Source organism: Poecile atricapillus, chromosome 1, assembly GCF_030490865.1.
Source record: "Poecile atricapillus isolate bPoeAtr1 chromosome 1, bPoeAtr1.hap1, whole genome shotgun sequence".
NCBI classification, from domain to species: Eukaryota; Metazoa; Chordata; class Aves; order Passeriformes; family Paridae; genus Poecile; species Poecile atricapillus.
Window position 1 is genome coordinate 125960310 of NC_081249.1, and position 15394 is coordinate 125975703.

Consider the following 15394-nt stretch of genomic DNA (forward strand, 5'->3'; position numbering starts at 1 on the left):
AATTCAGCTCACCAGACCTGTAATGGGAACTTCAGGTGGTTTTTTGTTACTCCAATTCAGCCCTTGGGGAGCTAGAAGTCCTGTTCTGCCCCAAGGCTGGCTGATGGCTCTAAAGAAACACTGACAGTTCTAAAAGAGCTGTGGTTGACTAAATCCCCCCAAAAAACCTGACCACAAGCTGGTTGTCAACTTCATGCTTGTTCAGCCTCATAACCACAAATGCCTTTTCAGCTGGGACCAGTTGACACAGGGAGATGCTGTTCCCTGTTTGCTCTGTCACTATTTTATGGTTTCATAGGCATTTTAAGATCCTCTAAGTTCTATACAGCATACAAACACTCACTCTGACAAATGGTCAAACACACAATGGCACCTTGATATGACACCAGTATTTGGGAATAGCTGTTTTTTCAGACTAAAGAAAACCAAACTCACAGCAGAGTCCGAGAAAGTGATTTATTTCCACTTGTCCTTATGAGTTAAAGACAGTATCTTCTCTTTATAAAACAGTATCATGTACTATTTAGAAAATGGTTACACCTTTCTTGTCCAAGCAGTTACACCCAGATATGTCCTCCTGTCTATCTTTTAAGGATAGGTGGGTTGGTTGGTTTCCTTCTTTACAAGCAATCCTCAGAATGTAGCATCAGAAAACATATATAGGTGAAGATAAAGTTACCAGCAAATGGATAAATGTTCCTGGGTAATTATACATTAACAGAGGAACTCATCCACCAACTAGTGCTCCATCGGCTCCTCTGCCTTCTCCACGGTTTCTTCAACAGGTGGAACCGGCTTAGAGAGAGGCAAAAGAAATATTTTAGCAAGGCAGAAGACAACACTTGACAAATCAGCTTTACCCCCATTGGAGTACCACAAATGGTAAATGCAGCTCGTGCCAGCTAACAGCTCACAAATTACTGTTATCCAAATTAAGCACAAGTAGGACGCAGTTGGTAATTAGTAGACTACGGAGGCGTCTTGCAAAGGGCATGAGAAACACAGGCAACCACTTCGGTTGTTGAACAGTGAAAACTTGATCAGAGATGAGGAAAGAAGATGACATTGGAACAGCCTGGCATAAATCCAGCATAATTGATTTAATAAGCATCTCAGTTACCAGTTAAGATTACACAGTGCTCGTGTAGTACCTTCATATTTTAAAAATTGCCTTATTAAAACTCTGCTACAGTAGTAGAGTTAAATGTATTTTAAACAAAATAGATCATATCTAATTACAGTCTTTCAACTATTTATTCATATCTCAACCACTCACCTTTCTCTGTGGTCTCTCCTCAAGGCCTTCTAGGAATGGTGCTACATCATCATCATCATAGATGGTAAACTCCATGTCTTTGCCCACAATTCCAATGGAAACATTCTGTCAAGCAAAGGGTTGGAAGCAGTGAGAAGCATTTTCCTGCAATTAACTTTAGCTTTACAGCTTCCACTTACAAAAGCTATCATGTTTCAAAATCTTCTAAGTAAAGCCATTTAAGGGTTTCAATTTCTTTCATTTTGTTTTAATTTTTCAAAATTTCTCCAAACCGCCAATTTTCGTCTCATTTTGATTTTCAGTATTTTAAAACTCCTAAAAAATGTGGTGAGCTAAGAATAAAAAAACACATGGAAAATGGTAGATAATTGGATATCCTTATAATTTCCTTCTTCAACAGTTCCTCAATTCATTGTCAAAAGTTTGTGCAGCTTTGTGGTGCTGGATGCTCTATAAACTGTTGGTGCACTACCTTCACTCACCACCCCGGTGAATTACTGACTGTGCTTACAACGCAAAGCTGGGATTCTACAGCTGCAAGTAATGCATCTTAAACACTGATCAAAGCTTAAAATAAAGTGAAGCCATCAGGGAAACGATGTCTTATTTAGTGAAAGCATCATTTTTGTGAAGAAATTTAAACCTGAAATGAACACAGAACAGCAGATAAACTGGTGACATGAAAATATTCTCTACCAGTATTCAGCTTCCAAGCTTCAGTGCCAGATATACTTCACAAGAATTTTGTCACAGTATTTTCAAGTAACTATGGCAAAGGAAAGCTAGTCCTTACCTTGGTGGTCAGATCCTGTTCAGCAGGAAGAGTCTCTCTCAGGGCTCGCAGTCCATGTTTAACTAGCTCATTTAGATTACCTTAAAATGGAATCAGAAAGACATTGACAAACTTTATGGTATTACCTCTAGACACTCACTCCCCCTCTTCCTAATCCTAGCTGACAACTAAAAAATCAGCTTGGTCAACTAGACTCCCAGAGCTCCTCTCTTTTCTGAGTAGAGCTGGTTGAGAAACCAGCCTTTCCCTATATTTGAGGTCAAGTGCATCTGTTTTGACCCCTGCCTTTCATTCAGTGATAGTCAAGTTTTTTCCCCAAAGCAGGTTCTTCATCATCATCCCATACAAAAATAATCTCACCACTTTAAACGCTGCACCTAAATACTTGTCCTGACATACTAACCTTGCTCTCCTATGGAAACAGTTACGCTTTCCCTGGGTTAAAAAGGGTAGAGGCTTTTTACATTTTTCACAGTTTTTCTGAGCACACCTTCTCTTTCCATTAGATGTAAAAAACATCCACATACTAAGACATGAAAATCTCAACCATAATCTCTACAATTTTGCCTTTGTGCAGATTTACAGTTACACCAAACTTGGCTCACAGAATTTGTCTTCATGTCACTAAATGCAGAAGGATGGAGTGGCAGCAGGAAATAAACTGCAGAATACCAGTGAGTGGAGAGAGCTCCATTACTCACAGTCAGTGAACTCAGTCATGTGCCTCTCCAAGTAAGTTCGTGCTGATTGTGAACGAGCACCAATGGACATTGCTTTGCAGTCAAAATAGTTTGCAGAGGGACAAGTCTGGAAGATGTGAGGACCCATATCCTACGAAGAGAGAAGAAAACAATGTTAAACAAGTATATAAATTCACACCAACTCTGCTGCTGGAGCATGAAATTTTCTAAGAGTTTTGCTTCGCACCTACATGTGTGCACAGAAACATGTTTTATATATATTTTATGTTGCTGATCATATCCCTGCTCTTATGCAATTCCTTCAAAACTGTTGTTTAAAAAAACACAACAGTAATTAAAAAAACCCCAAAACCCTCTTTTTTCCCACTTTGTTCATGTGCAGATTTTAAATGAACAGGATGGCTGCCACAAAAAGGTGTTTCTTACTCTGTTCTACAAATTGCACTGTGCTTATGTATGCTCTCTACCTCATGGCTTGTAAAATGTAAAATAAAAATGTAAAATTTGCTGTAAAATACCAGGTATTTTACACACACTGTCTTATCTACAAAAAAGTAAAAATTTGCTGTAGAGTAAACCACACCATCCAAAATAAAAGGCAATATCACAATGTCCTCCAACCATCCTCGTGTCAGCAATCTTGAGGACAGAGATTCTCTGTGCGCTGCATTAAGCAAAATGTTGTTTCCAAACAAGTGAGAAAGATGCCAACGGTGATTTCCACATCCATTCTTTTTACTGGAAATCTTTAAAATAATAGTTTGTAAGCATCCAAAATCAATAGCAAAATACATAAATCTCATTTTTGCACCTTAATAGCTAATCCTACCTACACTTACTATTTTAACACACTTCTGAGTTATGTTTTAGCGTAAGATACAGAAAATTATTTACTTATTCAGAGAATTTTGACAAGTCTGCCTCTTCCACTTTCCCTCTCAACATCTATTTGTTGCATAATGTTTCCCTAAGCACACTTTCTTGCAGATCAATAGCAGCTGGAGCAGCTTACTCACATCATAGCCTGCGATGAGTAGTCCTACTCCATAGGGCCTCCTGCCATAGCGCTGAGTTGGAATCTGGGTTTCTTAAGAAAGCTAAGGAAACAATCTCAATATTATATGATAATTACCCTAGAGTTTTCCTAAACCAAGCAGAGATGGACCAAAATGCATCCTTACATGATGCTCTCCAAAAGTATACATAAGCAGTGTGAACAAAGAAGAATTGTCCAATGAACTTTTTCAACTTTTAAGCTGTGATAGATGAAAGTCATTTTATGAAGGAGTAAAAAGCTATAAAAGCATAACAAGTGCATAAAAAAAGGATACTGCTTCCAATTAGTGACACTAGGCGAGAAACTGGAAGAGGTCTATCAAACACAAATCTAGAATCCAAACATTCTTGACGCATGAAATTGCTAGGGAGCAAAAATATAAAAAAATTAAAAATTCAAATCAGTGGATAGATCAAAGACAGGATGAGGTTTTGTCTCAAGGCTTGTCTGTTAAGATAAGCATTTTTGTTTCAGCTCTGCTCATTGAGAAAAAGGGTCAAAGGCTTTTCATGACTTCATTTCTGCATGACCTATCATTGCAATTAAGAAAGTTGACCACAGGTTTGATAAAGAACAAACTGGGTATTTCAGCCACACAAACACAAAGAAGGTAGAGGTTCATGCAGGCAACAGATGGATCCTCTGGAAAAATGGCAAGGTTAAATGGTAACATTGCTTTGTGACACTGCAGCACTTAAAACTCATTTCAGAAATCCTTCCCCCCACTTCTGATAAAATTTGGTAAAAGCAAGCCCCCCTAGAGCTCACACAAACAGCACTGCATGTGTTTAATAACTTTCTCAAATGTTCGTACACAGAAGCAGCTGCCATTGAAAAAGAAGTGATGGAGTTTCTCAGACTGCTTGGAAACTCTATCACACTGAGGAAACCAGACAGGACTGTTTTACTTGTAACAAAACCAAAGAATAAAATTTTAGGCCAAACAAATGAGATTTCTGCCAACTAGTTAAAAACCTGCCAGAATTTCATGCTGAGGTCTTTGGCATAATACAACAAAGCAGCAATTCAAAACCAATCCTTGGCCAAGCAGAAAATGTCATTTGCAATAGTCTGAATGAACTTTCCCTCATTATTGCAGCACTGTGTATGTCAACAAGCAGGATACTCACCACAAGAGTCTTGCATCGGCAGTAAGTCCAGCAATTGAGATACCAATATGGTTGTCAACATACAGGATTTTTTTCTGATGAGCTGCCAGCTCAGACTGTGCTCTCTATGCATAAAAGGAGAAAGCTATGTGGCAAACTGAACAGTTGGCCAAGCACTGCGGAGAAATCTGCTAACATTTATACCAAGAACTGAATATGATCATGAAACAATAAAAAAATTAAATTTATACACTTGCTACAGAAGACAAGAAAAACCTAATCCCACTTCAGTTCTCTCAGAAAAAAAGAAAGAACAGACACTCACTCAAATTTTGGGGAAATAAAGGAATAGATTTACTGCTTAATCACAAATGAAAAGGAAAAAAAAAAAAAAAGAGGAACACATCTGCTAAAGGAAAAAAATCTTCCACTAATTTCATTCACCATTTTGTGAAGATCTGCTTTGCACAGGTACTAGAAATATTTCAGTACTCAAGCAAAGGGAACCTGCAATTGCATGTACATTTCATGTCTAATGAACCGCACAAAACTAATTTGCCAAACTAAAACTTTTCTACAAACATTATTGTCCCCACTGAGACCAGAGTTCAGAAGTTACCTTGAGAGCCACCAGGACAGCGTGTGTTTTTGACTTCAGCCCCACAGTAGCTGAGCCTTGTTTCACAGCTTCCATGGCATATTCTATTTGATGAATTCGGCCCTGCAAAACCAAATCAAAGGTCGTCAATCACTCTCTAGTTAATCCTCTGAATCAGTTTCCAGTGGGTTTGCGTTTTCAGACCTTTATTCCCCACCCCAACAGGGACACTTACTGCACAACAGGTTAAATCAGAATGTAACTCAAAGACAGACAAAACTACCAGCTGAAGCTGGACACTTAACTTTTAATCGGGTTTGCTGAAGAAATGAGTCTTACACAATTGTTGTGTCTCACCAGCCATCCCCCAATAACTTCTGAACAAGTTATTGGCCAACTGCTGTCAAGTCTGAAACAGGGGTAGAAGTCTCAAAGAAAACAAAGTCCCTACAAGTTCTGCAGAGGTGGCCAGGAGCTTTAATGTCCATTTAACAGAACCACTGAGGGTTTTCCCATTTTCAGGACTCCAGCCCATGTCAGACAGCAAACATGGGCACTCCTATCCTGCAAGCACAGACACCACGGAGCTGCATCCCCCCAGCTGGGAAGGAGGGGAATTGCAGTCGCTGTCATGGTGAACATGCAAGGAATGATCTACAGGATACCACCTTCCCATGGCTTGTTGGGGATTTTTGGCATAAGAGTCTTTATTTAAGTCTCCTAGAAAGACCCTAATGTTGAATTTCATCCTCTTATAACCGGAATTTCAATAACATAGGATATTTCCTGCCCAAGAGTGGCACTGACTCGCTGTGACCTGTGCAATACAAATTTGTCAGTTGTCAGGAATGACATGCAAGATTAAAAATGTGAAACCACTTTGAGCTCTTAAATCTTCCATTTCCTTTTCTTTATTACCATACTCAAGAACATCTCCCAGTAAGGTATAGTTTGCTCCTGTATTAACAGTGCCAAAAACTATTATGGCATCACATCACTGCCTCACCTACAAGAATGGATGGAGTAGCAATTGCAGCACAGTAGCAATTTTAAATGTCTTTTTTTAGAGAAAACCAACACTATTAATATTTTCAAGGCAATTTAAGAAAAAACATAGAAACTTGTGCTGTCTGTGATTTTGCAGTATCTGCTAAAAGTCTCAAGAGAAAGTTATAGTTTTAAAATTAACTTTTAAAGTAACAGATGAGATTAAAAAAATAAAGTTTGTGCCAGAGAAACATAATCATTAAGAAGGATGAAAACAGTTCAAAGGCACCTACACCTATCATGGTATTGACTGAAAGAAAAAGGGAAATATTCAAGGTTGTCTTCATGGAGAATGGAAAGAACACTCTCTGTTGCACTGTATGGAAAATGTATCTCACATGCAATAGTACTACATGATGAAGAATTTCAGTAGTGACACAAACCCACAAACTAATGATACATTAGCTTGAGAATAATACAATTTATTTGCCATCTGCATTTAAAATAAATCTCTAGTTTTGCTGAATAAATAAACAAATCTTTTTCCAAGGCTCTGGTTTTCTATAAGCATCCTGTCTTAAAATATCCATAATGAGAGAAGAGGCAATATTAAATACCTCAGCTGACAGTGGCTTTTAAAATTCCAGAATATTTATTTTCAAAACAACTTGTGTAAGTTTCATGTTTTCAGTAACAATGTACAGTGTGAAACTGATTCAGAGGTAATAAGATTTCAAATTCAAATGCAAATCTCACTTGAATCTCCCAATTATAAACTAGTTCCTTTCCCATATTATATAGTGGACAGAAGAGAAAGACTTAGCAACAACCTAACATTGGCAAGATTGAAACTGTTTCATGCTTTGTGTGAATAATACAATAAGTACCAACTTATTGTAGCTCTGTAAAGGGATCATAAAGTCATGGAATGGCTTGGGCTGGAAGGGACCTTTACAGATCATCTAGTCCAACCACCCAAAGGTGACAGCATCTCTGTTGTACCCCACAGGTACATTTCAAAACAACTGCCTTAAGCACCTGGAGGGGATAAGGCCCAGGAGAACACCACTCAGGTTCATACACCAACAAACAGGGATGTGCTGAGGGCTTTCTGGACACCTAAAGCCTACAAAGGGAGAGGGGAGCAGCCTGCAGGAAGCTTCAGGCACCTGAACACAACCTTTGTGACTTCTGACCATTGCTGTGCGGTGGAGAAAAACCAAAAAGCATTTTAAAACTCCAGTGAGCAAGTGCATAAAGGTTTTTACCTGCGGGCTCCAAACTGTGACATCATTGTCATACTGGTTGCGAAACTGGAATGAACAAAATAAAACTCATTAGTATCCCTAATAAGCTAAAAGACTGTTCCTGAAGGAAGCCCTGGTTGTTTCCACAGAATCCCAGCACCACACAATCCCAGAATCAATAAGGTTGGAAAGATCTCTGATACATGGAGGCCAATCTGTGACTGAACACCACTCTGTTAACTAGACCATGGCACTGGGTGCCACATCCAGTCCACCTAAACACCTTCAGGGACGGTGACTCCACCACCTCCCTGGGCAGCCCATTCCAATAATCACTTTTTCTGTAAATTAGCTCTTATTTTGTTAAACTCCTTTTGTAAAGCTGTTAGTTGGAAGGGACCTCTGGAAATCATTCTGTCCAACTCCCCAGCAAGGCAGGGCCACAGGAGCAGTGACACAGGAACACACTCAGGTGGGTTTGAATGTCTCCAGAGAGGGAGACTCCACGATCCCCCTGGGCAGCTGATCCTGTGCTCTGACACCCGCAGTGTAACAAAGTTTTTCCTCGTGTTTAGGTGAAACTCCTTATGTTCCAGTTCACGGCCGCTGCTCCTCGTCCTGTCCCTGGGCACGGCTGAAAAGGCTCTGGCCCCACGCTCTCAGCTCGCCTTTGAGCTACCTGTGCGCACTGAGATCCCCTCTCAGCCTTCTCTCCTCCACACTGAACAGGCCCAGCTCCCGCAGTCCCCTCGTAACACAGAGGCTTCAGACCCCCGGAGAGATATTTACATGGATCCTCACAGGGCCTCGGAAGCCTCTGTCCCAGGACCGAAGCAGGGCCCGCTCCCCGCTCCCATTTATTTTCACGCCGGCAGCGAGGCCCAGTCCCGCCCGCGGCCCCGCGTGGCCCGGGAACTGCTTACTCACGGGCCCGCTCCCTCCCGCCCGCTCTCCCGGCTCCCCCGTGCCGGCTGGGCAGGCCGGGCGGGCGGCGGGGGTCCCTTGTCCCGGGCCGTGTCCCCTGTCCCGGCCCGGCGCCCCTCACCATCCTCCTGCTTCCCGGCGGCGGCGGCGGCTCCGGGCGGCGCGGGCTGGGGAGCGCTCCGGGATGGGAGCGGGCAGGCGGCGCCAGTCGCGCCCCGAGTCATCGATGGGCCGCGCATGCGCACTGCCGCTGAGGGGGCGGTGGCTCCTCCGACGCCGATTTAAATTACCTGGATTGTTTTGTTATTTTTGAAGCTTTCCGATGAATGAAAAAGTTTATTTGGTTTGGAAACTACTTCCTTTCCTCGCCGTTTTTGTGTGGGATCAGGATATAGAACCATTTTATTGAGCGAGCTGAACGGCTTTCGGGCCTCACGGAGCTTGCAGTAAATATTCCCGAGCCTCTCCCCTAATGCCATTCCCCAATAACCTCCCCCAGCACCCAGGGACTCCCTAAAGCCCCACTTACTCCGCCTACGGTACCAGAACAACACACAAGACATTTCCTCTCGTTTTGACAAAACCGCCTTAGTTTTGATAGAGCGCTAAACCACGCCAAGCCTCCCCATTGTTCCGTAGGTGTAGAGCGAGTAATGCCAGCAGCCACGACTCCAGCGATAAAAAGGCAGGGTTGTAAAACTTCACGGAGAATATTGGGAACAGCCGCAGAAATGAAGAACTTCTGGAAGCCTACGAACTGCTGTAGGTTTATTAAATTAACAACCGAAATATTTTCCCGAGTAATTTTTTCCCCCTTTATTAGGAGAATAAGACAAAACATAGTCAAGCCCGACCTCAGCAGATGTCCAGCTATTAAAAATTTATTCTAAAGTGAACGTGTCGGTGTTAGGTGGCAGCAGGAAGGGTGGCAGGGGACGGAGTTCCTGCTGCTGCGGCACAGCTGCTCCGTATTCCCAAGGCAGCCGTAGGAGAGGATGCCGGAGGCAGGAATAATCTCTCCAACGGGGAAATGCTTACCTTGGGAGGAAGTAATTCACTTCCTTCTGGATGCTCCTTCTTGCCCTTTAGGCTCAGGACGAGACCTCTACAGGCAGGGCGAAAGGCAGAGGGTTGGAGGTGTATTTCTGATTTCATCTCAGCGCGCTGCTGTTAAAGAGCGCCCAGCCTATTCCTCAGCCAAGCGCTTGAACTGAGGGTGTAATGCGTCGATTCAGGAGGTGAGAAAGGCAAAATCAACAAGGCAGAATCAAATACCTCTTTTGCAGATCACAAAAGCATCACACCAGAAAGAAAGTATTCTGCACATATTACAAATATAATTGCAGAGCGAAAAAGTGAATGACGAACAGTAATAAATATATTACATTGAGACATCAAAATATAAAAGAGTACAGGACTGAAAAGTAAAGCTAAAACTATCCTCACATATAAATGAACTACTTATTAAAAAATCTAAGTTAGGATAATATAGTATTTTCTCCCTTTTAGTTTCACAGCTGGCAACCTGATAACCAGGATGACTTCAGAGCGATGAATACACAACTGCTAGCTCCATGAAAACAAGTTCAGTGCTCAGTAATGTCCAAATTAAATGTAAGGAATGATTAGGAAGTAGAACATAAAGCATTGCTGTGCCACTGTATAAATCCATTCTGCATCTGACACCACTGAACACTGGCCATGACTCTTGTTTCCCACCTTGAAATGATGTGGCACTGGGAAAAGTAGAAAGAAGCATCCAAATTATGGAATAGCTTCATATGAAGGATGACAGTAAGGAGTAGAAGTCCTCAGTCTAAATAACAGAAAAATGAAGAAAGGCTTTGAACTCTTGCCAAATCACAGCTGGCACAGAGATGCTGAATAGATTCAATGCTTCTCTCTGTCCTGCAGCTCTGGCACAAGGTGTCATTAAATGCAGCAGGTTCAAGCCAAGCCAAGGGAATACTTCTGAGTCCTGTCATACCTGTGCTGTGGAAACCTCTGCACCTGAACACATCATGGTCTTTTCAGTCACATATTGAGAGAGCAACTGGACAAATTCACAGACCAAACAACTTTCCACCAATGCTGCTGCTACAATGTTTGAGCTAAGTGCAGCAGTGAAAGCACAGCTAACCTAAAACATGCATATACAGTCTCAAGAGAAACTAATGAGCCTGTTTTATTCTATGCTGTGTTTCCAGCAGAGTTATAAACAGCATCTGACATCTGAGCGATGACAGGCATTGCTCTGCAGAGATTAATGTACAGCAACTGAAAGGCAAGGCCATTATGCCTCCGCTTCTGCTGATTCACGAGAGGAAACAACATCCCTGCAAGTCCCCTTTTGGGATACCATTCACCATCAGCCCACATTAACCCCTGTGTGCTGTGCTCCTGGAGTTAGATGGAGTTTTTTGGCAAAAGATTGGCTCGTCTGAGGTCAGTAGTAACACTCTGGGAGCACTCCCAGGGGCTGCACGTTGTGCTGCTTAGGCACAGCAGACTGCCAAAGGAGAAGAAAGAAAGCTGCTGTGCCAGAGTAAGAGACAGACTGAATGAAGGCAGAGCCTCCATCCCCTTGGAGAAGGGGAAGGATAGATCCCAGAGAGATCAGAGCCACTCCTCTCAGATGCACAAGTGGTTGCCCACAAATAGCAGTGCTGTCATAATGCATTCAAGACTGAGCATTTTGACTAAGTTATTTTGAGAACTGTCTTACTGCCTTGACAATGTGAACAGCACATATTTGGATTTAATACAGGTAAGAGATTTGCTTCATTAAAAGACATATGGTGACAAGACTACTTAATTAGAAGCCTCAGTGTATGACATGCGCAATATTTGATGACATTTTCATCAAGTAGGTTAAGGCTAAAAATAAAAATTTGACAGCTGCTAAAAGTGTACATACTTGTCTTTAGAATAATTTAAAGATGATCTTGGAAGTTCTTACAAGGAAAAAAAATCTATCATTTTGTATTAATTCTGAAATAGGAAAAACAACCTCTCTATATAAATTATACCAGATTTCTTTCCTGTTCTTTTACAGGCACATTAGTAGAGGTGCAGACATTTCAGTCTCTATGACAAACTTTCATTCATGTTGCCAAAGGCATTTTTTACCATTTTTAAAGTACTGACCAATTTAAATCACTGGAATATTTTGTCACGAAAGATATTAACTACGCGCATTTTAAAGTCTTCTCCTAACTTTTTTTAATGCATAGCTTTTGTGGACTGACGTCAGTTGACCTTTTCAGGACAGGCCTACAGGGCAACTAACCTTGCTTGATCATCAGAGCTGGCTAGGAAAGACCAGGGAATGCTGAAAGCAGGCTTAAATAATCCCTGTGGAGAGAGAACTGCAGGAAAGAGTCTGGCTCTTTCTGTCCAGTTCTGGAACAAACAAGGACATGAGGTTGAACACAGCAGAGCTGTTATAGCATATCCTGGAAATATCCCTTTATTTGTAGGTTCTCGTTTGAATAGTACAAAAATATATTTAGAGATAAATTCAGATGGGTGTTATTGCTTGTTATTTCTTGGACCTGAAATTCATTTCCTCACTCTGAGTGAGGAAGAGTTTCTGTATAATATGCTTTTATTGTGCAAGAAAAATGTATTTTGAGTCATAAATTGCTTGCTAGCCTAGAAGTTATGATTTAAACAGCATACAAAGAATTTTCTGAGTCATCAAAATACAATTGAAGAATTATTATCGTAATTTATGGAGAATTACAAAAAATATTGTTGCAATTATCAGAAAATCTGCTAAGCTTTTCATTTCAATGAAAAAGAATGTCAGTTATTAAGTCTCTGTGGATAAAAGACCCATTTCAGTGGGCATATATCTGCGTAAGTTCTTCCAAATATATTAACTGCTCTGTTGATTCATATTGTTGGAACTATTTTTGAGTATACCTGAATCAAAACCAAAGCGTCATCAAACCTTCAGCAGTGGATATACAGAGATTTGAGACAGATTGGTGAAGAGTCATGAATAAACAGGTTCAAAATTTCCCCCTATGAAAGAGTCATCACAGATAGGAAGTAACAGCATGGCACAGGAATTAAGCCATGAGACCACTAATGGATCCCATTTCCTTACCACCGACTTTGTTGTCATATTAAATTAATGACTAGACAAAGTATTACCTTCTTACTTATGCATTTATATGCCATAAATATTTTACAATGAGTGCTTATATGTAGATCACGCAATAAAATGTTCACAATATTTTTGCCACATCTACTGGTGCCAAAAACTTCTGCTTGAAAAATGGAAAGACATTCACATACAGAAACAAATTTTCCAGAGGATATTAAACTAAAATTAAAAAAAAAAAAAAATTAACAAAAAATAAAGAGACAGAGTGAAAAGGCCAAAGACCCTAGGAATGACGTACTATCCATGGCAAAGCATTAAGGATTTATGTGACTCTTCTCTTTACAGGCATTTCCAAGTTCTGTGGGAGAGTTAAACATTGTAATAGTCAGTTACTGTTTAGGCAATGGTTCTAGTATTCATAGACCACATTTTTTAAAAAGTGACTCAGCCTATTCTTACTCTGGATTCAGTTTTTGATTAGGAAAGACAACAATAGAGAATTAATATGAAGGAAAAATAGATGTTTGAATAGGCTTTAGTCTTAAAAATCCTGCTGTCATCAGCCAGTTTGTTTTTTTTTTTTTTTACTTTTTGCCAAGCTCCCAATTTTGCTACATGGATTTTAACAACTTTGCTGTCATGCATATCCCAGCTTTCATAGAACAAATTTTGTTTGGCACCGTCATCCTCATTGCATGTATTTCTAAACTAGCAACAATGCAAGCAGAAATTTAAGCCTGTCCTGACAAATGTGAGAGAGCTTCTGGCACTGCTGTGTCCGTTGTCTGTGATAATTCTGACAGATCACAGAGCTCAGACACTGCATCACACATGCTTAAATTATGAAAAAATTCCAGTGATGTAAGGATAATTCTAAAGCCAGAGTATTTGGCACAACCCTTGGCTTCTATGCCAGGTCCTTGGGAGCATTCAGTGATGGGCCAAAAGGGCTCTAAATTAATTCCAGACCACCTTGATGTTTGCCTTGAATGTAGTGAATGAGCATCTAAAAAGCTCTGCATTAGTTATTAGTATATCACTATAGAGTCACACATCTGCACATCTGCATTTGATTTTAAGAAGTATGTATCAAATAAATTTGTGACTACAGATGTCTCATTCACAACAGATTCCATGGCATGAAAATATTTTTAAGCTGTGTTTATCACATCATTAAGCAAACGGGAATAATGATTATTCAGAAAAAAGTTGTTACCAAGTGAAAGGTTTCATACTTGGAGCGCAGATATGAAAAAAAATAAAAAATAGACTGTAAAGTCAGAAGACTATTCCTGCATTTATATAGACCCTTTCAACTGTGTTATAATACTTAATAAACACAGGAAGATGTTTTCCAGATTGGAAATTGAATACATGCCTTAGGATTTTGAAGGGACCAGTGATAGATACTATCAATTTTTTGTTATGCAATTCAAAATGCATTACAGCAATACAATTACCAGAAAGCCCTGGACACCTTCTTGCCTCACAGTGAGCAGTGAATATGAATGGATTTTTATTTCTTTTTGTATTGCACAAAATCACATGGGTGAAAGTTATAAAATAATCTCTTCTCAAACAGAACACTCCTTTTATCAAATTCTGTATTCTCACTATTACCTTTACACAGTACTCAGCACGTTATCTAGATTAGTTTCAGACAAAAATACTCTTCTTACCACTAAAGCAAAACATTAAGTTAGTTTGTTTAGGATCTTATTTAGAAAATCACTAATTCAATGTAATTTGAAGCATTCCCTGGTGCTGCTTCCCTATCAATAATAACCAAGCTTCATCATGTATGTAGCTTGCCCATTCATATTGAAGCTTTCTCCTAAAGTGACATCAGTATATATTTCTAAAGCAAATCAGACTCATTAATCATTTCTTCAGAATATATTGAACCTGGGTTTTAAAGTCCAGTTTCTGGGTTACACCGGTTAGGGCATTACCAATTTTTTTGTTTTTTAATGACTTACTTCAGTATAGCCACAGTTTTACTGAGATCTTGAACATGTAGTTGATACTTCCAAATTTAAAACAAATTAGGAAAGTATATTAAATGTTTTTTATATCTGTTTTTATTGAAAGCTGACAGTTACATGATTAAATCTCCAAATTCCATGTCATAACATCTACCTAATGAATTTAAAGGATTTATCTAAATACTGAGTATCACCCTCCAGCAACATATTTGTGAATGATCTTCTGGGTTTTGGCCTAAATCTGATTAGCCACAAAGAAGGAAAGAAATTTAAAAATATGTCAGGAATTGGTATAACAACTTCACTATGCATATTTATATTTTCACAAAGTTTTTAGTAACACAGCATTGTGCAATTGTAGTATACCAGTAAAGTGACAGCAGTACTTCATTCTTAAGGGTGGTTTATCTCTCCTTTAGCAGACTTTTGAGCACTGGTTAGAAATTGATCAACTTTCTCTGGTTTCCGGCCAGGGATGAACTCATTATACACTCAATTCTGCAAAGGGAAGTGAATGTGAATTTCAGAGAATGTTTCTCAGCTCTTAATCTGCACTTCTGCATAAGCATTATCACTGTTTTAAGGTCTTTTCTTGAAATAGTT

General features: G+C 39.9%; 1 protein-coding gene across 2 annotated transcripts; it reads right to left on the reverse strand.

The window, feature by feature from the left end:
- Positions 1-442: 442 nt before the first annotated feature.
- PSMA1 (proteasome 20S subunit alpha 1) lies at positions 443-9862 on the reverse strand. 2 transcript variants are annotated; one of them, XM_058860678.1, is made up of 10 exons: positions 9731-9862; positions 7790-7834; positions 5556-5657; positions 4958-5061; positions 4102-4190; positions 3787-3857; positions 2771-2900; positions 2070-2149; positions 1277-1381; positions 443-795 (listed from the first exon to the last, which is right to left on the reverse strand). In XM_058860678.1, the coding sequence occupies exons 1-10, from the start codon at positions 9845-9847 to the stop codon at positions 739-741; spliced, it is 900 nt and encodes a 299-aa protein (XP_058716661.1). In that variant the 5' UTR covers positions 9848-9862; the 3' UTR covers positions 443-738. The 2 variants fall into 2 exon arrangements, with proteins under 2 accessions (XP_058716661.1, XP_058716669.1); XM_058860686.1 differs by lacking the exon at positions 9731-9862 and adding an exon at positions 8814-8926.
- Between the last annotated feature and the right edge of the window lie 5532 nt (positions 9863-15394).

Coding starts and splice junctions, on each gene's coding strand:
- PSMA1 (XM_058860678.1), bottom strand. CDS start 9,847: ATGAAATCAGAAATACACCTCCAACCCTCTGCCTTTCGCCCTGCCTGT. Junction 5,062..5,555: donor CTGTCCTGGTGGCTCTCAAG/GTAACTTCTGAA, acceptor TTTTATGCATAG/AGAGCACAGTCTGAGCTGGC. Junction 4,191..4,957: donor GCCGATGCAAGACTCTTGTG/GTGAGTATCCTG, acceptor TTTGCTCCCTAG/CAATTTCATGCGTCAAGAAT.